Genomic DNA, 26,462 nt, shown 5'->3' with positions numbered 1-26,462 from the left:
TGAATCAGCTCCAGGTTTCAGTCAGAACCAGTCAGAAGAATCTTGGAGAGCTCCTTTAGAGTTCTGACTGGTTCTGACTGAAACTCAGAGTGGATTCACTGCCCCACTGACATCAGAACCACCAGCTTCCACTGCAGGGGTCCCAGTTCTTATGAACACTTATACACTGTCAGAAACTCCCAGCACTTGATGGACAGGTTTGGCATCAGCAACAGATTTTTCCTAATAATAACTTTACATTACCTGACTTTCTTCTTCTGCATATGTGCCAGGATCTTACATCACCTCTGAGTCCTTCCTAGACACCTTCTGTATATTGTCCCATGCCTTCCTTCAGGGCCTCTAGTCTCTTCCTGCAACTTCCGTGTATCTTAGATGTTTGTCTTGCTAGTGCCTTGAGCCACCTAGAGTGACATTTTCCTTGATAGAAAGGTAGGGTACATATCAAATGAATGGATGGATGGATGAATGAGGCCCCTACAATGCTATGTTAGCTGATACTGAAAAGCAACCTGCCTGTACTCACTCGCAGATTTTCTCACAATCAAAGTTCATCTGTTCTTATGCACCCTTTTTTCTCCCATAGAGTTATGCAAAAAACATTGAGATCATAAGAAGAACCATGCTGGATCTGACCAAGGGTCCATCTAGTCATCGTTCTGTTCACACAGTGGCCAGCCAGCCACAAGTCAGACATGAGTGCAATAGTACCATCCTGGTCATGTTCCCCAACAGTTGGTGTACATAGGCATACTGCCTCTGATATTGGAGGCAGCATAAAGCCATCAGGACTAGTAGTGATTCATAGCCTTCTCCTCCATGAATTTGTCTAATCTTCTTTTAAAGCCATCGAAATTGATGTCCATTCTTGTGGAAATGAATTCCATAGTTTAACTATGTGCTGTGTGAAGAAGTAATTCATTTGATCTGGGTTGGACTCGATGGCCTTGTCGGTCCCTTCCAACCCAACTATTCTGTGATCTGTCCTGAATCTTTCACCAATCAGCTTCATGGGATGACCCTGTGTTCTAGTATTATGAGAGAGGGAGAAAAATGTCTCCCTATCCACTTTCTCCATACCATGTATCATTTTATACCTCTCTAGCATGTCTCCCCTCACTTGCCCCTTTTTTCTAAGCTAAACAGTCCCAGAGATTGTATTGTAACCTTTCCTCGTAGGGGAGTTGCTCCAGCCCCTTGATCATTTTAGTAAGGTTGCAAGGTTATACATCAAGATATTAAGAAAAAAGCCATTCTGTGACAGCTACATGGTGCAACAGAATGGTTGGCAAAGCTTTCTTCTGCCAAGTTTTGGCTGTTCCTACCTATATACTCGAACAGCCATGTACTTGAAGCTTGATCCACCTAATCTCATGCCAGAGAAAGGGGCGGTGACTTTATTCTTTTCAACTTCTCCTGTGCTATCATTAGAGCAGGAAAGGCACAGCCAAGTACAGCTGGCACGCCTCTGAGTGGCTCTTATATAACTTTGACTCTTACAGGGCACTAATGTTGAAATAAGGTTAAAGATTCCTAAGGACTACTCATATTACTTGGGTTGGTGTCACTGAGATTCAGATTGCTGCAGTGCTGGGACTTCTCAAAACAGTGTGATCATCTGACACCCTCGCCTACTCTTGGGTGAAGTTCGGAAGGTGCACAGGATGACTCCAGAAAAGACGGATGAGTTGGTCTTCTTTGTAAATGGCAAGAAGGTAGGGGAGACCCCACTTTAAAGAGAAAAATGTTTGTTTGTATATCAGCCCATGGATTATTCTGGCCAGGCCCCCCTCTTCAACAGACTGCACAACTCCCATAACAGCTATGCAGCCTTTAATATTTTTGAAAGCAGAAAGTCATCCTTTTTTTCAGTTATTGAACTATTGACATTTAATTAAGATAGAGGAAGGGAGTATTGGTTATGGTGACCAAAAGGACAGTTGCTGCTATTGCTGTTTTTAGAAAGATGGAATCAAACTTTATTATTATAATAATAACTGTTCAGTCTTTCTTCCAGAAATGCTGATTTTTAATTTCATACTGATAAAATGGTTAGATATTTAAGAATAAAAATATGGGCACCAGTCTGATAAGAAGATGTAAGCCCTAAATTCATATTCAATAAAGCAGAGCTGAAGAAAGTTACCGAAAGATGCCAGCTAAACTAAGTACATGCATATGCTGTGAATATTTCTTGTGTAGTTTAGAAAAATGTATGAACACATATTGTAAATGACATAACTATTCTTGCATGCCTTGTATGGTGTGTTGTACAGTTAGTAACAAGCTGAACTGGACTGTTTTCTAGCTGGAAAGCACCTGACACTTGTCCACACAACAATTAAATTACGAAAGCAAACAGAACAACCCTCATGAGCCCACAGCAAATTCCCCCGCATTGGAGAGAGATAAAATGCTCACGATTACCACAGAAGCTGAGGTGGAGTGACAGGTGGATTATTCCATTCCTGATGCATTTTAGAGGCAGGACATTGTATTCAGATTCCAAATGCTCTGTCTGAACCAGAAAAGCTCTGCCTTATCTTAAAGTAGTCAGGATTGCCTGAGTCTGTGGAGAGTTTGCTGTGGTCACAGGACTGCAGTACATGAACTGAAACAAGCTAGCACCTCCCCTCCATCTCCACTGTAAATGGCTTAGGCTGAGCTGATTCGGCATGGTGGAATTCTGCCCCTTTGCCTACTGCTTTGGCTGACACTTCCTAGAGAGAGAGAGAGAGAGAGAGATGATCCTCTTTGCTCCAGCAGTACTGTGGTGTCACACAGAGGGAACATAATGCACCTTTGTGTCCTGTCAGCTCTGGAAAATTTCCTTATGCACAGCTGGAAAGGGCCAGGGGTGGAGATGGGGCTGAGTTGCATCAGCAAAGCACAGAGCAGATCCACTCTCCTTCCCTCCCTGCAGCGGCATGTGCTTTTGTTCTGTGAGGTTGCAGTTAGGGAAGCAGAATACCTCTGTTGGTATTTTGCTCAGGTAGGGACAGGAAGGCAGGAAACGTGCCTTGCCAGCTTTCTCAGATCTCTGCAGCATGCGTCCTGCTACATATGTCACTCTTAAAAAACAATGGAAGGAAGGATTATATATTGGATCGAATCTTGCACACATTTATCCTCATGTATCACCCCCCCCCATTTTCACCCTCTGTTTTACCTAATTATTTGTGTTATCTACAACTAATCTAGGGAAGGCTCATCGCTTTGTAGAACAAGATATGCTTTGCATGCACAAGGTCTCCTGCTCAATTCCCAGCATCTCTAGATAAAAGTGTCTCAGGTGGGAGAGCTGGGAAGGACCCCCACCAGCTAGATCAGAGCAGACAATTCTGGGCCAAACTGGATGGGTGTTTACATATGCTCAGCCCATGCAGACCTGCACTAGTACCTCTCTCTGCATGTTTGGGCTGCTTTATACATCATGTTTTGAAGCTGCACATCTTCATTGGTATTAAGTGCACATGTGAACAGGTAAGGGGCAAGGACGGTAAAAGCATGTGCTGAATGCCCATCAGGGAGCAGGGACTAGCTGCCACTCCCTGTTGACTGTCCACTTGGTGACCACTCAGGTCCCTTGCTATGCAACATGTGAAACGGTGCTTACTCTAGTCTGTCACCTATCACACAGTTTTCACATCACCTGACCTTTCAAATAAGGTCTTTTCCTCCCTTACAGGGTAGCTTATTATGTTATAATGCGTTTCACACCAGAAGGATGTTTTACACAACCTAGAAGAAGGGTGAGCAACAAGTTTGGGGCCATGGGCACACCTGGCGATTTGAGAAACTGTCCTAGGCACCACCACAAAATGGCTGCCATAGGAGGCATGGCAAGGGACAAGTAACCTGCTCAAAAGCCTGAATACAAGGCAGAGGTGGGGGTCTGAGTCCCAACACACTAAATAGCTCCTTAGAACCTACAGTCTTCAGCATCAACAGAAACCTGTTTCACAGCAGTTCCAGCTGATAAGAAATGTGTTAACTGAAAAAAAGTGGGGGGTAGTAAGGCACTTTGGTGGGTACCAGGAAAGGTGTCTGGGGTGCACTGGTGTTCACAGGTACCATGTTGCCTACTGCAATCTAGAAATGGCCTGAAGTGCTTTCTCCAGTGCTGCTAATGTTGATCCACCTAGATAGCTGGTCGGCCAGCTGCGTTAACAGAATGCTGGACTAGGTGGACCCTTGGACTGATCCAGCATGGCTCTTATGTTCACCAGCCCACCCTTGGAGAGCGATGTTACAAGATAATTTCGTTTATATGCTTGCCTAACAAAGTGGGCCAAATTTGTAACAGAAAGTTGCAAGAGTTCGGTGATGATAACCTGAAAGTCTCTGTTGCAAAGGTCCGTTTGGATTCTTTAAAACCATTGCAGAAAGGAATGGATTATTATTATTATGCAATGCTGCCGGAACAGGAGGCTAGAAATATGGGTGGAGCACTTCAACACACCCCCTGGGAGTGTTGCCCAAGGGGCAGGAGCAGAACAAGATACGTTGCACTGCAGTTGAAGGGAAAGGTTACTTTCTCTCTTTTTCTGGCAGCCTGACATTGCAAATAACTGGTATTGTTCGTTGCATGTAACTTCAAGGCTGAATGATAGGCAGCAATTGATAAGATATGGCTTTTATATAGCAGCATAGGCTATAATGTTATTCAACCATATTTAATTAGCATGCCTTTTGATGTGTCTTAAGCACCTGTTTGATTTCTTTGTAAAACAGCAGTTTAGATCATGTTCCTTGTTACCCTACAATAGCATGGCCTTGCCACTTGATTACGACCGGAAACAGTTGACCAATCTATTTTCTGAGAAGGGTTGGGAGAGAGAAACAAATTCATTCAAAGCTGAAAGTGTAAGCAGCTAGTCCTCACAAAATGGGAGGCACTCGTTTGCCTACTTCTAAAAAACCCAATATTGCTGCCCAACTAAAGTCCAAGTGGCACATTATATTAACTGTGTAGTTTGGCCTTGTGCATGTGTTCACTTTAAATAGCACTTGCACAACGCATCTGGATCAATCCTTTTCTTTCCACACTGTGTGGCCCCAATGAAAATTGCCCACAAAAGCTGTCACTGGCGTCAGGAGGCAATCTGCCATTAGTGCCAACAGCAGCTTTGAAGGGCATGTTCATCGAGGGATGAAGCAGGGGAGGGCCACATGTGGCCCTTGCCCAATTTCATGTGGCCCTCAGTCTCATTTCAAAGGCCCTCTGCATACGATCAGTTCAGAGCTCTGGAAAGGGCAGTCTGTCTCTTCCTTGGGAGCCTGCTGGACAGGAAGGAAGGGGGAGAGGAAAAATGGTGGCAGAAGGAGAAAGAGAAAAGGAAGTGACAGAAAGAGAGAGGGAAAAATGGAGTGGTTTTTGGCCTTGGCCCTGCTGAGTGCTGGCTTTGGCCCTGTCAACCACAAACACATCTCCCCCCACCCCCGGTCCGCAACAGATTACCCACGAGGGAATGTGGCCCTTGGCAGAAAAAAGGTTGCCCACCCCTGGGAGGTTAATAACGCCTTACCTTTGCTGTAGGCCCACAAGGCTGCAATTTACAAACATAGCAAAACAACATCTGCAGGGCCAAATGCTGTGTTTAATGTAATGTACACTTTGGCACTATATATTCAGGTAGATATTCACATGAGAATGATTGTAATGGCATCCAACATCTAATGAGCCCTGCTGGATCAGACCAAACCACCATCTAGTCCAGCATCCTGCTTCCACAGGGTGCCTCTGGGAAAGCCCACCAGTGGTGCTCAAAGGAAAAAGCCCTCTCCCATGCTTAGCTCCACAGCTGCTGGTATTCAGTGGTGTACTGCCCCTAAACATGGAGGTTCCATTTAGTCATTATGGCTAACAGCCAATTTGATTCTAGGCCTATCCTCCATGAGTGTTTCTGCATCAGTCTTAGCTAGTGGCTATCACTACTTCTTGAGGCAGTGAACTGCATGGTGCTCAGAAGGGTGTGTGTGTGTGGGTTTGGGGGGGCATGTCCTGAATCCTGTGCCAACCTAGGCTAAATAAATGTTAATGAACACATTTTAGTTTTATATGAAGGTAAGATTCAAGAGCAGATGATCACATTGGCATATGCAAACACTTAAGAAATGCACTTGGATAATCTGTTAATAGCAAAAGAGAGCTCCATGCCCTAGAGCCAGGAAGGAATTTTGTTTATTGACCCTTAGGGCAAAGTTTTCAAAGTTTGCCCTAAGGAAAGATAAGAGCAAGCAATATTATTAATAATCTAGGCTTAGTTGGCTGGAGTTCTTCAGATTAAGAGTCCACCAGTCCAAAACCACCGCCACCTCCAGAGTTTACTTCTGGAGGTTCAAGACAGCTTAAAAATTAGCAAGGAATTATGTCCAATTGTGCTTCCCAGAGTGCTGGTGGCTTGTGGGCCCTGTTTTCCCCCAGTAGGTAGCAGAGTGGGAGCAGGAAGCATCCCACTCATTCTGATTGGTTATCATGAAGCCAATCAGACTGAAGTCAATGCTTCCTGTCCTCCCTCCCCAGCTTGCTGGGCAGGAAAATGGCACCCACCAGCCAATGGGACTCCCAGGTGCACAATTGCCACTGCTAGGATCACAAAACAGGTGGCAGCAGCTTAAAAGGTAAGCTGGGACTGGGAAGTGTAGGAAGCGGAAGGAAGGCCATGTAGGAAGCGGAAGGAAGGCCAAGCAATAAAGGAAGAGTACAGGCAGGTAGCACAGAATTGCAGGGATGGCGTCAGGAAGGCTAAAGCTGAGAATGAGCTGAGGCTAGCGAGGGATGCTAAAAACAACAAAAAGGCTTTCTTCACATATGTGCATAGTAAAAGACAGAGGAAAGAAATGGTGGCTCAACTATTAAATAAGGATGGCAAAATGATAACAGATGACAAAGAAAAGGCAGAGGTGCTCAATTCCTACTTTGGCTCAGTCTTCTCCCAAAAGAGGGTCTATGACCCCCTGGCAAAAGTGAGGTACAGGCTGAAGGAGCAGGATTGCAACTTGAGATGGATAGGCATATGGTCAAGGAACACCTAATTACTTTGAATGAGTTCAAATCTCCAGGGCTAGATGAACTGCACCCTAGAGTAATAAAGGAACTGGCAGAAGAACTCTCAGAGCCACTGTCTATTATCTTTGAGAAATCCTGGAGGACGGATGAAGTGCCAGATGACTGGAGGAGGGCTAATGTTGACCCTATCTTCAAAAAGGGTAAATAGGAGGAACCTAGGAACTACAGAACAGTCAGTCTGATATCAATCCCTGGGGAAATTCCGGAGCAGATGATAAAGCAATCCATCTGTAAGCACCTTGAAAACAATGCAGTGATCACTCGAAGCCAACATGGATTTGTCACGAACAAATCCTGCCAGACGAATCTGATCTCAGTTTTGGATCAGGTAACCTCCCTTGTGGACTGTGGGAATGCTGTGAACATAATATACCTTGACTTCAGCAAAGCTTCCACAAAGTGCCCCATGATATCCTGATGAGCAAACTAGCTCAAAGTGGGCTAGATGAAACAACGATCTGGTGGATCCACAGTTTGCTACAGAATCGGACTCAAAGAGTGCTTATCAATGGGACCTTCTCAAACTGGGGAGAGGTAACGAGTGGGGTACCGCAGGGCTCAGTCCTGGGCCCAGTGCTCTTCAACATTTTTATTAATGACTTGGAGGAGGAGGTGCAGGGAAAGCTGATCAGATTTGCAGATGACACCAAATTGGGCAGGATAGCTAAGCTAATACTATGGAAGCCAGAAACAGAATTCAAAGTGATCTGGATAGACTGGAGCGCTGGGCAGAAAACAACAGAATGACATTTAATAGGGATAAATGCCAGGTTCTGCACCCAGGAAAAAGAAGCCAAATGCACAGTTACAAGACGGGGGATACGTGGCTCAACAACACTACAAGTGAGAAGGATCTTGGAATTGTTGTCGATCACAAGCTGAATATGAGCCAACAATGTGATGTGGCTGAAAAAAAGGCAAATGCTTTTTTGGGCTGCACTAATAGAAGCATAGCTTCCAAATCCCGGGAAGTCCTAGTTCCCCTCTACCGGTTAGGCCTCATCTGGAGTACTGTGTCCCGTTCTGGGCACCACACTTTAAGAAGGATGCAGACAAGCTGGAGAGGGTTCAGAGGAGGGCAACAAAGATGTTCAGGGGACTGGAAACAAAGCCCTATGAAGAGAGACTGAAAGAACTGGGCATGTTTAATCTTGAGAAGAGAAGACTGAGGGGAGAGATGATAGTGCTCTTCAAGTCCTTGAAAGGTTGTCACAGTGAGGAAGGCCAGGATCTCTTCTCGATCATCCCAGAGTGCAGGACACGGAAGAATGGGCTCAAGTGACAGGAAGCCAGATTCCGGCTGAACATGAACAAAAACTTCCTGACCGTTAGAGCAATAGGACAATGGAACCCATTACCTAGGGAGGTAGTGGGCTCTCCCACAATGGAGGCATTCAAGATGAGGCTGGACAGCCATCTGTCGGATGGCTGTCGGAATCTGTCGGAATCCAGGACTTGGATTCCTGCATTGAGCAGGGGGTTGGACTCGATGGTCTTGTATGCCCCTTCCAACCCTACTATTCTATGATTCTATGATTCCTGCCAAAAATGTTCTGAGAATTTTTAGCTGAGCTGTTCTTTATCCCTCTATTAGCACAAGGTTGTTCCCCCGCTCCCCCAGGTCACTCATCTAACCTCTCCCAACCCCTTCAATAACCATCAGTCTAGTGTTCTACTTTCTGTCTCCCTGCCATTCTTCCTGGAAGGAATATTTAAGCTTGGTGCTGGAGTGTTTTGGGATGCTCACACAGCTATGGAGGTGACACCACACCAGTTCTGCCTCAGCTATGTGTGTGTCCGGGTGGGCTGGTCAGGCAGCAGAGCCACTAGAGAGCTAGGAGCAGCATGGCTCCCAATTAAGACAGTACTAAATTGACAAGGAATATCTCTCAGCCATTTCACCACCTCAAAATTGGCACCATTATAGTGGACAGCACTGAATATCTGCAGAAAAACAGGGTAGGCAGATAGGTGCTCCAGCAGCTCATTTCATTCAAGAAATATAGTACATTTAAATAGTAAATACCCCTCCAAAGAAAGGGCAGTGACTGAAGCTCCAAAGAAAGGGCAGTGACTGAAGCAGAGTTATGAAAAATATAAAGCCACAGTGGAACATTCCATTCAACCCTGTTTCTAAACTCGACTTAGGATTCCGCCCCGCAACACCTTTTATTTTATTTTTTAAAAGATAAAAATGGCTTGCAACCTCCCTACTCCCCCACCCTGAAGAGGCTTTATTTTAAAGCAGACCCAAAGGTTTAAAAGGTGTCCCATGACATTGGGGTGAGGGGTGGGGGTGGGGTGGGGTGGGGAATCAGAGATGATTAGTGCAATCCTATGCATGCTTAATCAGAAGTAAACTCCATGGAATTCACAGCGACTTTTCCCCAAGTAAAGATATTGAAGAATCAGTGAAATAATTCAGAGAAACAAAGTGTGTGCGTGCATGTGTGTGCGTGTGTGTGCCTGTGTGGGGTGGATTTAAGGAAATCTTTTCTCCCTTAAGGGTATTTATTGGGTCAACTTCACACTTTTTGATCAAAACACTGTTTCTCCCCAGTCCTACTCCTAATACGTACTTGGCACTTTCTTTCTTTTTTTGCACCAAAACATTTCAAATACAGTGAATAGAAGGGGCAACGACAACCAAGGTTGCACAGGTGGGCTTTCACATGCACAGTATGACTTCCCCTCCCTGTTTCCCCACTGCAATTCCATGTGCTCCTTCCAAATCTTTTCCAAATTCACCAATCCTCCAGAGCATATCTGTGACATGCTTGGAGGCTGCAGTGGGGAGGAAGTATCCATTCCACCACCGGTGTCTGTTGTGCTGGAGAAGTGGTTGTGCTGAGAAATGGCTCAGTTACGAAAAGGATTGGCTGAAGGCGCTGCCCCAGTGGGAGTGGCAAGACCAGGTGTTCAGCCAAGACTGTAGGAGTTCAGTGAAACTTCAGGTGCCAAGAAGTCAACCTTGCAATAATAAACACATACCTTTACCTGTGCCCTGTCTTTCTTGTACTGCACGTGGGAAGAAAAATGCCATGTTGATATTGACTGACAGTACCAGCTCGATCCCATAGCTTTGCCATATCTTCAAGTAGCATGAACAAAGTCCTGTGCTGCTGCAGGCATCTAAAGAGCCATCTAGAAGCAGAGATGTAGGGTAAAGTCAACCATCCCTGCTATTGTTAGAGAAGTCTCCTGAGCCCTTAGTTCAGGAAAAGGCCAGAGAAGCATTGCCAAGCTTTCCTTCAGTCCTAGCTGGCTCTCATTCCAGAACCTCACCATGAGACAAGTTTGGAGGCTTCCGTATATTCAGTGCTCTGCTGAGCTGCTGGTGGGAGGAGTGACAGAGGTGGTTTTTACCTCTCTATCTTCCATGTTTTTTTTTTTCTCTAGATGGGCCTCTGAGCCAGTCAAGATGGTGGGAGCAGGGCTGGAGAAGTCATAGGATTCCTCCCCTCCCCTCCCACTGGAACACCACCTTACAGATTTCTCCAGGACCACTTTTGTGACCTCAGAAAGCAGCTGGTGCAGTTCTTTCTGTGGTGGTCATGAGAGGCGTGGGGAGGGATCGGATACCAGAATCCTACTTCTGAGGTCGCTGCAGTTTCTATGGCCTCAGAGGGGGGAATCCAAAATATCCTATGGTCACTGGGACATTCTCCCAGGACCATAGGATTGTACTCTAAGAGTGGCATTCATTTATTTAATTTAAATATCATTTAAATATCATTTAAATATCATCCCGGCTTCCCATATATATCAACAATGTGGCTAATCAACACTTTCATTAAAGTAAAATAGAATATAAAATACTTTCATAAAGTAAAAATATAAACAAGATAAAACATTTAAAAAGCACTTAACAGCTCTCAAATGCTACTGCATGGCACAGTGGTACAGCAGCAAGGACAAAGGTAAGGATCATGTGAGAAATGATTGTTACTCAAAGGCATTTAATTTCAGAGATTTACAGGTTTGAGATTTTTACTGGCAAATGTCAGAATTTCCTTATCAAAATATTATTGGTTGCTAGTAAGTGTCAACATTCATGTTGTTTCTGGCATTAGCTGCGGCACATCCATGCACACACAGACACGTGCATTTTAAGAAAAAAAATGTTTCTTGTTTTTCAGGTGGTGGAGAAAAATGTGGACCCGGAAACTACTTTGCTAACCTACCTTCGAAGGAAACGTATCTGATGTCAGGCAGCATGCAGTGCATGCAATTTAAAATGGTCACAGTATTTCATAGTTGTCTGATGGTGCAGGGATGGGCCAAAGTCCTGTGGAATTTGAGTCTTAATTGAATTCTGAGAATTTGGCATCTGCTAAGCCTGTTCCTCCAACCATTTCCAGGCCTACCTAGATTAATCTAAATTATGCTTAACAATGGCCCCCTTAAGACTGATGGGCTAAATCCTACAGAGAGACCCTCCCACCCCCATAGCTTGTGTGAGGTTGGCTATGAAGAATAGCTTGGCTTATTTCTGAGCAAATCTGACTTAAGAATCAAGAAGCCAACTTCTCCATGAACCCCCAACCCTCTTACTTCCTACCCACCGACTGATTCCCCCTTCCCCTTGTGCCCCCTGCCCAGTTACCACCAGCAGCAACAGTGGTAATGGTGCGGTGACAGCAAGCCATGGACAGAGGGAAGGGAGGGAAGCTTCTTTCCCTCCAGTCGCTGGTGGCTGAGGAATGTTTTCCTAAGTCGGGGGCCCCCCAATGTGGCACCCACAGAGCTCTCCACTCCTGCTCCTTTCCATTTTTTTTTAAATAAAAACCTTGGGAAACGTTAGGGTAGTCTTCTTGCTCTTCCTTTCTAGCCTTGCTCTTTCTCTCCTCTCTACCCCTTTGCCTTGCTGTTTCCCCCTCCCAGCCTCTAGCTTCACTATTTCTCTACTCACTTCTTTGCCTTGCTGTTTCCCCCTCCCGCCTAGCCTCTAGCCTTGCTCTTTCTGTCTCCTCTACCTCTTTACCTTGCTGTTTTCCCCTCCCTCCTAGCCTCTAGCCTAGCTCTTTCTCTCCTCTCTACCCTTTTCCCTTGCTGTTTTCCTGTCCCTCCCAGCCTCCAGCTTTGTTATTTCTCTCCTCACCTCTTTCCCTTCCAGTTTCCCCCCCGTTCTAGCTTCTAGCCTTGCTCTTTGTGTCCCCTCTACCTCTTTGCCTTGCTGTTTCTCCCCACTCCCAGCTTTTAGTCTCCCTCTTTCTCTCCCCTTTACCCCCTTTCCTTGGACTAGACAGCCATTATGTTACTAGCCACATCCTCTATGGGAGCCATTTTGTGGTGGTGCCCACAGCAGTTTCTCAAATTCCCAAATGTGCCCAATAGGTCCAAAACAGTTGGGAACCCCTGTCCTAAAGGCTACTGACATTGCCATAGCCCTTGAGAAAGCTACATTTCCATGGGCTACAGCAAGGCCTTGTGGTCTGTCACACTTCATTGTAACATGCCAGGTGCTGCTAATACGCCCCTCCCTTCCCTTTCTCCATGGCTTGCCACTGCCAAAGTACTGCAACCACTGCTGGTAGTGGTGAGTGCTGGCTACAAAAGGAGGGAAGAAAGGGAAGAGGGGAGTGATCTGTAGGTGAAAAGGGGGTGGTTAGGCTGGGTGGCAAGTTGAAGGGGAATTCTTCTCTGACATGGATTAAAATCTGAGCAAGAGTGGAAAAATCATTCATCTATCTAAAATCTATAGCACTTGAAAAGTCTGTGTTCTAGCAAATTCTAGATAGGGGAATGCTGGAGTTCATAAGGGCAAACATGACTGACTATGGAAATCCTTCCATCAGGGTCCATTTAGTTTTTCATAAAAAGCTGGGCTGTATAGCCATGGACAAGTCACTATGTGGTGCTAAGTGGATTCAGAATTCTCCTCAGGGGAACACCATGTATTTTGCCATGGTGAAACTAAATAGTCATTGACCTTTATGTTCTGATGCCTAATCTAATTTCCCCTCCTAGTCATGTGTATATAACAAGTAAAATATATCTTGTGCGTGTTATTTCTATATCTCGTTTGCACCAGCTGATCCAGTTGAGCAATTAAACAAAGGATACAGTTTTATTTGTTTATTTAAGATATATTTAGGCTGCCTTTTAGGGCATGGCTCTCACTAGGTGGCATACATAATCAAAATTGGATACATTGAGGCTGCAATCCTAAACACACTTGCCTGAGACTAGTAAGCCCCATTGAAAACAATGGGATGTACTTCTGAGGAGACAAGTGCGGCATTGAACTGTAAGATATATTAATTGCCAAGTCACAATACAACCATTGTAAGACAGCAGCTTCAAGATGTAGGCCTCAACCAATCTCTGTAAGACACATTAAGAGATCTTAGTCTCACATAGGACTATAAGCACAAAAACACTGATTAGGCAAAGAGCCCAGAACAGATAAGTTTTTAATGCCCACTTGAAGGCCTGCACTGGAGGGGTCCTGCATAGTCTATGAGTGTGCTGTCATTTTAAGTCTACATTTTAAAAATTCTTCTATTCATCTGGAACCCAAACAGAGTTTGTTATAAGGATCAGTGGTATATTTTCCTTAACCTCAATTCTGCTAGTGGGCTTATGTGGAACTAAGCTGGGCTGTGGAGAAGGTGGATGTGGTGCCTGCACTGTTATGATTTCCAAGTTTGACAACTTCCAAAAGAAAATCATGTATCCTTTGAAGCACATGTGGTGAGATGGAAGAACAGGACTTTAATGTAGGCATCTGCAATATTGAGAACAGATAATTAATGGATGGAAAAATGTTATTGTGCAATGTCTGTTCCTCCCAAAACCTCAGCTCCGTTTCAGGTCACAATAAGATCTGTTGACAGGAAAGGTTTTAAAAAGCATCTCCTTCAAGCACATTGTACAGTCATAGATTGTTGACAACCTTCTGTGTTGTGTCTCTGACTGTTGTCAGGCTGTTGGCCTATGGAACGCTATTCTCTGGCTTCTCTAGAAATGCCAGAAATCATGGTCCTAATACAGATCTTCATGTCACAACACATTCTAGTGTTTCGCCTTTCTGCTATTGCAGTTTCACAGCCTTAGCTGAAGTATCTCATGAGGCTGCCTATTAAAATACACAGCACCTTTCCCAGCTCTCTTAATTTTGTTAGATTAATATTTGTGTTATATCACAGACTGTTTTGTGCAATTCAGAGTTCAACAACAATGAAATGTGTGACACTACTGTTCAGAGGAAGTCATAGTGTTATTTCCTCTATTTCAGTCTTTTCCTAGCACATCTTCCCTTTCACATTCTCCTCCCCTAATTTTCCCTTCACAATAGCAGGGACATAAATCTTTGCACTTCCTGGGCAGTCTTTAGAACAGCCTTCCCAACCTGTAGCCCTCCAGAAGGGCTACAGGTTTGGACTATCCACAGCCAGAATGGGGCTGGGAAAGGCTGCCGTAGAATGAATGAATATATGTATGTATGTATAATATCATACTTTGTTTATTTTCATACTGCTTTCACTAGTGGTTTGTACAGTAGTCTTTCCGTGGCAACAGTTCTATATTGTTCATTGATTAGGAAAAAAGCTGGGCAACTTATTCCGATCTCCTGTGGAAAGAGATGTGTGTGTGGAAGCCATCCTCTGCACAAGAGTTCCTTTCCTGGATTGGAAACCCTGTGCACAAATGGGATGTAAATGTACATTTATGATCACATCTGCATCCAATGCAATCCTTAACTGGTTTGAGTGGTGGTACATCTTCCCATCAATCTCACCATGTGAGCGGCACAGCACAGACTCCCATCGACTGTCTTCGGCTACTAGTTGTGTGTAGTATCTTGTAGCTCATCACTATATCTGGACTGAAACCATGAGTTTGTACCACCACCTTGCACATTTTACTAAAATATTAGCATGCACCTTGCAAGCAGTGTTGTTCACTAGGACCCTCCTGTTTCTAACCAATGTGTATGCAGTTTCAGTGCAAAGCTAGCAGCCCAGCCCTAAAACATTGGATTTCATGATTTCATTGCCCTTATTTAGTGGTATGAGCAAATTATTTTACAAAGTGAACAGTATCCTTAACACATGGCTCTAGAAATTATTCTGCAAATGCTTGTTTATTCCCTATCTGTGCTCTCCACCATGTAGCAGTAACTACTGTTGAAGGCATAGGAAGCACAAAGACAAGGCTGCATCCAGTACAGGTAAACTGTGGAATTGTACAAACTTTGTAACAAAGTGTCTAACCTATTGTATTGTACCTTGGGCAAAAGAGAAATACATTTAGGGCCCAATCCTATGCATATTTAGACAGAAAAAGGTTCTACAACTCCCAGCATTCCCCAGTCCACTATGCTGGTTGGGGAATGCTGGGACTTCTAGGACTTTTTTCCTGTCCAGACATGCATAGGATTGGGCCCTAACTTGCTAGTTCTTACTGACTAATTTGTGGCCAGCACGGCTTTTTCACTGGACCTTTTCCAATGAATGGGTTGTATCTAATGCTAATCCTATTTAGAGTAGACCCATTGAAATTAATGGGACTTATGTTAGACTAAGACTGGATACAACCCAATGCAGTTATTGTATGACAGTCAAGGAACTTGTGTAAGGAAAGAAGACAACACTGTTTAGTTGGAGAAGAGTAAGGAGAAGCATAATTGATCATAATTAAGTCATGGAACTCTTTCTCCCAAAACATTTTGCTAGTGATCTTGGGGAACAAACAGGAGCATGCTAATTATTGACTGATTGATTTTAAATATTTATATATTGCTTTTAAGGGCTATACAGCCCTCTCAAGGCAGTTTACGCAATAAAACCATTCACAAATAAGCATCATATAAAAATGGGGGAGGGTTCTACATGGGGATGCTAGTGCGTTGTATCTATTTTTGGTTTTGTTGCAGAACTGAGATCCGAACAGTACACCAAGAGTGTTTCCTTTCCTGCTTTTCCACACCCTCTAGGTGCTGCTGTAGTATTGTGGAATAGCACAAATACACAAGGGGAAAAAGCATTTTCTTTCATGTTCATAAATAATACCGCATTGCCCCTGCTCTAAAAGAAACTCACCAGAAGTTCTCTTTAAAAACAACTCATGGTTGTTTATGGGTTCTTTAGATGACACTGTGACCTTCTAATTTAACTTCTGTGTCTAAGGAGCACTTTCTGCGAGATTTTTTAGAGCAGGGAAAATGTGATATTATTTGTGAAAGCAAAATAAAACACTCCCCCCCCCCCGTGTATTTGCACTACTCTGCAGTGCTACATAGAAGTTATGTAGTGGAGAAGCAGGAAAGGAAACACTCTTCATGTAGTGCTCAGATCTCAATTCTGTGACAAAACCAAAAGTAGATACAGTGAATTAAAAGCCGATTAACAGCCTTATATTGTCTACTTCATCGGATGTATGAAGTGTTATTCTGAGTTACAGTCATGGTTGAGGGACTGTAAACAGTGAGGACCAAGGAAATGAAATGCAGAAAGTATAGACAGTGACAATTATGGTATTAACAGTGGCCATTAAAAAAACCCAGTTACACTGGAACCTAGGAAACTGTCTTACACTGAGTCAAACCATTTGTTCATCTATCCCAGTATTGTCAATACTGACTGTAATGACTGTCAAGGGTTTCAGGCAGGAGTTTTTCTAGCCTTACCTGGAGATGCCAGCTATTGAACATGGGACTTTCTGTATGCAGAGCATGTGCTCTACTACTGAGCTATGGCCAAATCCTGGCATTAGTAAGCAACTTAACACATATAGTGTGATTAAAACACGCACATTTTTTTAAATGGCTACTGTTAACAACATAATTGTCACTTGCTGTACTTGCTCTCTGACCTCACCATTCAGAATCTCCCCCCGCCCCGCTACTCCCCAACCATATGTATCTAGACCAGTAACTCAGGCTAACTCTTCAGACATCTGATGAAGTGGATTATAGTCCATGAAAACTTATTCAGCCTTTCCCAACCTGGTGCCCTGCAGATGTGTTGGACTATAATTCCCATCACCCCAGCCAGCATCGCCATTGGCCATGGCTGGGAATGGTGGGAATTGTAGTCCCACACATCTGAAGGGCACCAGGCTGGGGAAGACATTTCTTAGTCTTTAAGGTGTCTCAAGGCTCTGTTGTTTTTACAGATATCACAGTAATTGCAATTAGTTATCACTTAAGTAATTAGGTATCCGAATGCTGGGTTTGCTTCTGGTTACCAGTCATAGAATCATAGAACAGTAGGGTTGGAAGGGGCCTACAAGGCCATCTAGTCCAACCCCCTGCTCAATGCAGGAATCCAAGTCAGAGCATCCCTGACAGATGGCTGTCCAGCCTCGTCTTGAATGCCTCCAGTGTGGGAGAGCCCACTACCTCCCTAGGTCATTGGTTCCATTCTCATATTGCTCCAACAGTCAGGAAGTTTTTCCTGATGTTCAGCTGGAATCTGGCGTCCTGTAACTTGAGCCCATTATTCTGTGTCCTATACTCTGGGATGATCAAGAAGAGATCCTGGCCTTCCTCTCTGTGACAGCCTTTCAAGTACTTGAAAAGCGCTATCATATCTCCCCTCCTTCTCTTCTCAAGGCTAAACATGCCCAGTTCTTTCAGTCTCTCTTCATAGGGCTTTGTTTCTAGTCGCCTGATCATCTTTGTTGCCCTCCTCTGAACCCTCTCCAGTTTGTCTGCATCCTTCTTAAAGTGTGGTGCCCAGAACTGGACACAGTACTCCAGATGAGGCCTAACCAGTGCTGAGTAGAGGGGAACTAGTACTTCCCAGGATTTGGACGCTATGCTTCCATTAATGCAGCCCAAAATAGCATTTGCCTTTTTTGCAGCCACATCACATTGTTGGTTCATATTCAGCTTGTGATTGACAACAGTTCCAAGATCCTTCTCACTTGTAGTATTGTTGAGCCACGTATCCCCCATCTTGTAAATGTGCATTTGGTTTCTTTTTCCTAGGTGCAGAACTTGGCATTTATCCCTATTAAATGTCATTCTGTTGTTTTCTGCCCAGCATTCCAGTTTATCCAGATCACTTTGAATTTTGTTTCTGTCTTCCAAAGTATTAGGTATCCCACCCAATTTTGTGTTATCTGCAAAGTTGTTCAGCATTCCCTGCACCTCCTCCTCCAAGTAATTAATAAAAATGTCGAAGAGCAGTGGGCAATCTTCAGTAAGAATTCATTTAGCCCCAGGGCAACTAAAATGATGGAGGAGGCCATTATTGCAGGACTACATAAAGTATTACACTTGTCAGAGCTATGGGTTCTTCCTCCCTTTCTTTCAGGAAAGAATAGCAAAAAGCCATGGATCACAGTGCGGTTTCTGTACTCCTGGCATTGTCATGTCCATGTACACACTGCTTCGCAATCACCCTGCACCCAAAATGGAAGAGATTGAAGATGCTTTCCAAGGTAAAGATAATTTTGTGTCTTTTTGACTTGTGTTTTCCCTGGCCCTATTTCCAACCCACTGCACAATCCAACCCAGCTGACTAGGTGTGCCATTCAAAATAAAGGTAGACATTTCCTCCTAAATTCATTCCTATTAGTCTGCGCTTGCTGAAGAAATCAGATCATGTTAAAAAAAGAAACTTAATATGAAATTTCACAAGACAGAAAATACATAGAGAGTTCCCCCATCCCTTTTACCATTCAGCCCTCACAGAATCTTTGAGACATACAGAATGATAAGGCAAAATGCACCAACTAGCCATTATGTAGCAAAGCAGGATACACATATGGGAAGGATCATTGGTAGTTCATTCAAGCTGATTTCATATTATTTGGAGGTCGGGGGATTTGGTGCGATGCCTGCTGAGACTGGAGCCCCATCTTCCAAAGTTATGCAGAGCCCCAATGATGCTCATCCTTTCTTCATTGCCAAATTCCCCTTTTTGGATGCAAACGTTGGTATCCTCCATGGTGGATCAGAGTCAAAATTAAAAATGGTGCCCCTCTCCTACATCCTAAGTGACTCGTAACCTTTACAACTTGATTTGTCCATTCAGGAAATCTCTGCCGCTGTACAGGCTATAGGCCCATTCTGGAGGGGTACCGGACATTTGCAAAGGTAAGGGCCTACAGGTGTAAAAAAGGGATTGTGGTGGACTCAGTCTGGCTTTTGCTAAGTGTTAATGGATTATACACCTAAAATAGACAAAGGTGATATTTTTTCAAAACACCTTCTTTCCTTCCTTCCTTCCCTCCCCCAATAAAACTTAAATCAACCTGGAACTGGTCACAAAAGTATACAGCATTTTTAATGATTTCTTTGGGAGTAGCTATTATAGCCTGAGCCTGCTGTGGCTCTGAGCCTTTCTACACAAGGCATTGATTGTGTACTCCTGATTTCTCACTCATGGTAGTTTGCAGGTGCTTTACATGACATCCTCCTCCTCCAGGGCCTCTCCTGTGCTTTGCAACCATCATAGATTTTTTTTTTTTTTTTTAAATGAGGGAAGTCTGGTATTTCTGTGTGTGGCAGCTTGAAACTCTTGTGTATTTGCACAATTCTGTTATACCACAGCACCACCTAGTGGTTGTGTAATGGAACACATAAAAAGGCAGAGCAAGAAGAACCCCTGGAAAAAATAAACCATGAAAGAACTGATCTTAATCCCTCAAAGAATCGGGAAGCAAAAGTCACAGTGGCGGGTTAAAAGCCTCTTGCAGAAAAGCCCTCTGTCTGTGGGAACAGCAGGAGTGAGCCCAGCACTGAAATATTGAGGGCTGAGGGAGGACTACAAAACATTATTCTCCATGGCTGCTGAGACAGAGAACATTGGCAAGAGTCTTTGAGCTGTAGATGAAAAAGCAAAGCCAATTGTTATGCGTCCCAGTTATCAGGAGCCCAGGGGAAGGACTATGACTGTTCTTCTCACAGTGAGGTTCCATGGAACATCAGCAGCTAGCAGCCCAGGAGTGAGAGAAGTGGAATATCAGCTGGAAATATAGGGTGAGGTCTCAGGCTCTGAGTCTCCGGTGAAATGGAGATAAAGTTGCTTGTTGGCCTATAGCCCATGTCTGGTTGTTTTTAGTGAGTTTCGGGGACAATGCTATACATATTTATTTGAACATGCATAGCTAGGCAAATAGATGAAGGGCACAATCCTATGCATGTTTAGACAGAAACAAGGCCTACAACGCCCAGCATGCCCCAGCCAGCCATGCTGGGAGTTGTAGGCCTTTTTTTCTCTGTCAAAACATACATAGGATTGCACCTTTAATTCAATTATTGGACTTTAGGCCATTTGCAGCCTGTTATATTTCTAGGGGGGAAATTTGGAGATTTGGGGGTGGGCAAGATCAAGGTGGGGCACTATAACCTTAGCGTAGCGCAGAGGATGCTGTGGTAGTGGTCAGTGGCAGCAACAGCTGAGGGAAAGGCAGCATAGACAACTTTGCATGATTTTCCCTCCAGGCCCAGCCCCCAACATCAGTAACCTTGGTGGCTTACCTGCTGCCCCTTCAAATCTGCCAGTGCTATTAATCAATGTCAGGTTATCTAACAGATAAGTGTCCTGCTTACCATGGTGTAAGGCCAGAGCTCCAAGGACTTAGGCCAGGTTAGCAAGCAGTCCAAATACAAGACTTTCCAGAGAAGAGCTAAGCTATCTAAGAAATTCAAGACAGAAAGCCAATGCACAGATATTATTTCAGCACTTCTGTGCCTGCAATTAAAGGCTTTTAAGCCGGAGCCTTCAGAGTCCAATGGAGAGCACACTTGCAGGTCATCAGTAGGAATGGTCTGCTCATGAGCAGAGCCTTGCTCATGAGCAGTGGTGGCCCAAGACATTTTGCTGCCTGAGGCGAAAGACAAGATGGCATCCTCCTCCATTTCATGTACAAAAGCCGACCAAACTGGCAGTTGAATGTTACTTCAACACTGACAATAGAACAGCATCTTCCACTACACCTGAAGGCAGCAGGCTCACTTAGGGGGCAAAGGGCAGGCTGCATGTCACACAGGACTCTCCTCCAGTACCTTGCTGCCATCCCCCAACACCTGCTGCCTGAGGCTGCATGGTGCTTCCTTTGGAAATGGTTTGGAAACTTCAGCTGGTCCAAAATAGGGCAGCGAGATTGTTAACGGGGACTGGCCAATATGATCATATTGTACCAGTGCTTTATGATTGGCACTGGCCATCAGTATGTCTCTGGGCCCAATTCGAAGTGCTGGTATTAACCTTCAAAGCCCTAAATAGCTTGGGCCCAGCTTAAGTGAAGGATCATACCTGCCTGGACCCTAAGGTCATCCTCAGAGGCCCTTCTCTGGATGCCCCCGCTGAATGAGGCGAGGCAGGTAGCTACTAACGAGAGGGCCTTTTCAGTAGTGGCACTCTGGTTGTTGAATGCCCTCTCCAGAGAGGCTTGCCTGGCCCCTCTATTGTGGTCATTTCAGCACCCGGTGAGGACTTTTTTATTTTCCCAGGCTTTTTAGTCCTTTTAGCCCTTTAGGTTTAAAATTTCATTAGTACATTTTTAGATCGTCACACTGCTGCTGGCTTTATCTTGGTTCCTACTTTGACTTTATCCTGTGTTAAATTTACAGTTTTTATAGTATGCTGCTGTATTTTACGGTTTTAAGTCTGTTTTGTGAATCTCCCAGAGAGCTTCGGCCAATGGGTGGAATAGAAATGTCATAAACAAACAAGTAAATAAATCAAGGATGGGAGATGAGGTTTGACAACATCTGTAGGGGCACAGGTTCTCCATCCCCTGGATTCAAAGGTAGTTAATTTGTCAAAAAATGTATGGAAGTAATGCAGCTTTAATAGAAAGTGTATTCTGAAGCATTTCTTTCTGTTTAGGATAGGGGATGCTGTGGAGGAAAAGTAAATGGCTTTGGTTGCTGTATGGCTGGAAAGGAAAATAAAATGGTAAGTTGGGTAAATATGTTGGTTGCCTCTCAAACCCCTTAAATATTTTCAGAAGAGAAAATTAATTTTTGTTTTAATGTTCTACTTTAAGTTACTATAATTAGGATAATTCTTGCGCATCGACACTATAACCTATATTATTTTATACTTAAGTTTCATGGCTTCCCACAAAGAAACACTGGGATTGTAGTGTGCTGAGAATTCTGTTAAAAACTTAACGATGCCTAGCTCCCTCTCAGCTACAGTTCTCTGAATTCTCTGCACAGAAGGGATGACTATTAAAGCTGCAGTCCTGTGCATGTTTAGACAGAAAAAAAGTCCTACAACTCCCAGTGTTCCCCAGCCAACATGGTTGTCTGGGGAATGCTGGGACTTGTAGGACTTTTTTCTATATAAACATAGGATTGCACTCCAAACCAGTTTAAGTTTGTAGATATATATACTCTGATGTGCCGAGGCTGAGTCAACAACATTTTTTAAAAAAAATCTCAGACTGACCTGGAAATCTGACAACCTGAGCTTAAGACTGGAAAAATGAGAAACTGAGAAAAAAACAGAATGAACAGGTTCCCTAGAACTATTAAGCTGCAATCTTAAGAACATAAGGAGAGCCCTGCTGGATCAGACCAAGGGTCCATCTAGTCCAGCATTCTGTTCACACAGTGGCCAACCAGCTGTCGACCAGGAAACCACAAGCAGGACACAAGTGAAACAGTACCCTCCCACCCATGTTTCCCAGCAACTGGTGCAGACCTCAGGTACTAGAGATCGCACATAGCCCTCAAGCCTAGTAACCACTGATTCTCCTCCAGGAATTTGTCTAACCCCCTTTTAAAGCCATCCAAGTTGGTGGTCATCACTACATCTTGTGGTATTCTTATCTACATTAACTTGCTAGATAGCATCACCGATGCAATGAATATGAACATGAGCACACTCCGGGAGAGAGCGCAGGACAGGAAGGCCTGGCGTGCTGTGGTCCATGGGGTCACAAAGAGTCGGACACGACATAACGACTGAACAACAACAAAGTACCACTGAATATAGTGGGACTTACTTTGAGTAAACATGGATAGGACTGCATGCTTAATGTGCTGTATGATTATTTGTTGCCCATATATATGCTCTTTATCTCACAAACGCAGCTCCCAGCTCATGTGAGCAATGCAATGTCAGAGGAGGAAATCACCTGACTGATAAAACCTAGGAAAAGGGAGGATGAACCTTTATTATGTGTGTCATTCACCGTGCCTTTTGGGTATTTAAAGTCTTAAGTTCAGAGAGGTCATGCAAAGCGTCACTAATTACCAATTATATTTTAATCAGGATAGTCCTTGTTTGAGAAGTGCCAGAGGACAACATGTAAGCATACTAAAATTATTACAGAATTCTGTTGCTATAACAGTTCTCTGTTACACTTCAGATTCAACAGGAGAAACTGAGAGAAAGCACAATTTCCTAAGAACTTCCAGAGAAGGATCAAGGCCAGAAAATAATGATATGTAATGTACCATTGCCCTGCATATAGGATAGCACAGAAAAGGCCACCCTTTTCTCCCTTTGTTTCTACCAGCCCCTTCTCTCCCTCTTTCTCCACACCCTTCCCTCTCTCTCTCTCTCTCTCTCTCTCTCTCTCTCTCTCTCTCACACACACACACACACACACACACACACATCACCCTTCTCCCTCTGTTTCTCTCTCTTCCCTGCCTAGAGGAGAGCCTGGATTCTGCAGAGGACCGGCACCCCCTTACCTGGCGCGTCTGCCATAATTCATGGGGCAGCTCTCCAGCTGTCTAAAAGGTGTGATAGTCTAACGGCAGCCACCGTTAGCCTACCACAGGAAAATTATGACAGTAAATTATGTTGTTGTTGTTGTTGTTGTTGTTCAGTCATGTCCGACTCTTCGTGACCCCATGGATCATAGCACGCCAGGCCTTCCTGTCCTGCGCTGTCTCCCGGAGCATGCTCAAGTCCATATTCATTGCATTGGTGATGCTATCTAGCCATCTCATCCTCTGCCGTCCCCTGCTCGTTTTGTCTTCAGTCTTTCCCAGCATCAGGGTCTTTTCCAGAGAGTTTTCTCTTTGCATTAGGTGGCCAAAATATTTGAGCTTCAGCTTCAGTATCTGTCCTTCCAATGAGCACTCAGGGTTGATTTCCTTTAGGATTGACTGATTGGACCTCCTTGCAGTCCAGGGGACTCGTAAGAGTCTTCTCTAGCACCACAGTTCAAAAGCATCAATTCTTCGGCGCTCAGCCTTCCTTATAGTCCAGCTCTCACAGCCATACGTTACTACTGGGAAAACCATAGCTTTGATTAGATGGACCTTTATCGGCAAGGTGATGTCTCTGCTTCTTACTATGCTGTGTAGGTTTGCCATAGCTTTCCTCCGAAGGAGCAAGCGTCTTTTAATTTCATGGCTACAGTAGTTTACAGCAATTGCGGCCATAAAGCACTTCCTTCAATGCAAATTGTGGCGTAAAATGCAGCCCAGATTTCCCCACAGCAGACCACTGCCCTGGACCGGACATCAGGGGGTTCACCCATCCCTAGTCTTAACTGATTGCTTGCAAGGGCTGCAGGTTACCTACCCCTGCTTTAGATGCCACACATGTGTATTGGTTTTTATGTGTTATGGTTTCTCCCCAAAGAATTGTAGGAATTGTAGTGCAGAGAATTATCTGTTAGAGATATCTAGTACCTCACTAGCAACGCTACAATTCCCAGGGTGTCCTGAAAGAGGGAATGAGTCCTGAACCAGTTTAATTCTGTAGTGTCAAAAAGGTATGGCCTGACTCAGCTAGAACTGTTAGCTTGCAAATCTTATGAAGGGTGGGAAGTTAACTTGGGGTTACTTCCATTAATATTAATAAATACTGGAGAATGGGCCTGAAGAAAAGGCATTACTTACTTTAAAAATAAAAAAGATGTTCTCCCGCAAAATGAAAATTGTTATCTTTTTTATAAACCATAAAATATTTTTAAAATCCTCTTTGGAAGGAGGGCTAGCATAAAAATGGAGAAGGATGCTACTGAATTCAAGAGAAAGGCATAAAACATAAAGGATGTGTTCAAGATTTCTTTACAGATGTTGTGTAAAATATGCTCCTGTTTTCCATCTGGCTCTGAGTGTTTAATTTGGTGTCAGAATAATCACAGCTTTCTGAAGTTCTGAATAATTTATAAAGGACACTCCTGCCCTTGTCCTTCAACCATATTAGTTTTGTATAAATCTTCTCACATGTCTATGAAAAATATAGCTTCTTCCTGGAAATCCATCAGTACATCTTCTATTTCATAGAGTTAAATAAGGTGAAGTTTGTTGCCAACATGGAAAAGATGACATACATTAAAATAAGGGAACACAGAAAAATGTATGGACATTTTAACCTAATGTTTTTATACAATTTTGGATGGCTTGGCATGGTTTTTCAGACATATTTGTTACAATTTGCTCTATTTGTAACAGATTGTCTACCTGTATGTCCTTTAGGGTACAATCCTATGACTGCTGCCCTCGATGCTCGTAAGCCTCTGAATTCCTATGAAAATCCAGTGCAAAGCGGGAGTGGCAGAGGTGCTCACCACCTCTGCCACTCTTCATGTTCTTCATTTTTGCTAGACAGGCTTTTTTGCCCATCTAGCTGGGGAGTTCCAGAGGCGGAGGGAAGGAGGCTGGAAAAGCCTTGAGATGGCTCATATAGGGGCCATAGGCTTGGCCCCCCCAACGTGTTTTTTTTGGCAGTGGAGTCTTTAATATACAAGAATTTCAAAAAAGAAAGGAATAACAAATCTTGTTTCATCTGCATGTATGAAAAATGATTCCATTTTTATGACAGTACCTTATTAAATATTTCTTTTCTTTTTCCAGTATGTTCAAGGGTGCTGTGGAAAAAAAGTCAATGGCTTAGGTTGTTGCATGGATGAAAAAGAAGATGGTACAGTAAGTGCAGAGGACCTATGGACATTTTCTCTTATTCCTTGTTCTGTTGTAGAATTAAATATTTAGAGGATTAGTCCATGTGTAGGCAAAGCATAGAATAAAACATTATCTCTCTATCAGGGTATGTTTCACCCAGCAGTCCCTGAGAAATTGGACTCAATTCTCAGAGCTTCCTGCATAGATTGGCAGGCAGTGGGGTCTTGGGAGGGTGGCAGGAGGTGGGCTGAAACAAATAAGCCAGCTGGGGGTAACATCACAGGGTGACATCCAGGCCAAGAGGAAGCCAATTCACCCAAGGGGTAAGAAAAAGAAGCTTTAGTAAAACTGGGAGGGACCTCTGAAGGAGGAAACTAAGGGTGAGCTGAACATCTTCCTGTCTATTGCTGAAAAAGTTTGTCGTAAGTGGGGTTTTACAGGAGTGCTTTATAACTGAGGTGAATCTCAGTTGTTCCAGTAGCAGGGCCATGGATGTCCGCTATGAACTATTATGCTTTTGTGCTGATAGCAGGACTGGCATCAAGAGTAGGCATGGTTGGGCACCTACCGAGGGCCCACACTGCAGTAGGGGCCCACTAACAAGAA

At 44.0% G+C, this 26,462-nt stretch overlaps 1 protein-coding gene across 3 annotated transcripts in view; it reads left to right on the top strand.

Annotated features, from left to right (window-relative positions):
* Window positions 1-26,462, top strand: part of XDH (xanthine dehydrogenase) — a 108,510-nt gene that overhangs the window by 25,483 nt on the left and 56,565 nt on the right. Inside the window, exons 1-9 of one of the 3 annotated variants that reach the window (XM_084828628.1) lie at window positions 1,430-1,715; window positions 11,212-11,269; window positions 13,651-13,747; window positions 15,140-15,248; window positions 18,340-18,466; window positions 19,063-19,124; window positions 21,865-21,933; window positions 23,260-23,295; window positions 25,809-25,880. In XM_084828628.1, coding sequence (XP_084684754.1) covers window positions 1,665-1,715; window positions 11,212-11,269; window positions 13,651-13,747; window positions 15,140-15,248; window positions 18,340-18,466; window positions 19,063-19,124; window positions 21,865-21,933; window positions 23,260-23,295; window positions 25,809-25,880 — 681 coding nt within the window. In that variant the 5' untranslated portion in view covers window positions 1,430-1,664. Of the gene's footprint in view, window positions 1-1,429; window positions 1,716-11,211; window positions 11,270-13,650; window positions 13,748-15,139; window positions 15,249-18,339; window positions 18,467-19,062; window positions 19,125-21,864; window positions 21,934-23,259; window positions 23,296-25,808; window positions 25,881-26,462 lie in introns of those variants that run through there. The other 2 variants (XM_084828631.1, XM_084828629.1) reach the window with 2 other exon arrangements.

Source organism: Heloderma suspectum, chromosome 1, assembly GCF_057233095.1.
Source record: "Heloderma suspectum isolate Gila_16-S chromosome 1, 16-S_ref, whole genome shotgun sequence".
In the NCBI taxonomy this organism is placed as follows: Eukaryota; Metazoa; Chordata; class Lepidosauria; order Squamata; family Helodermatidae; genus Heloderma; species Heloderma suspectum.
This window is presented reverse-complemented; position numbering and strand designations above follow the sequence as displayed.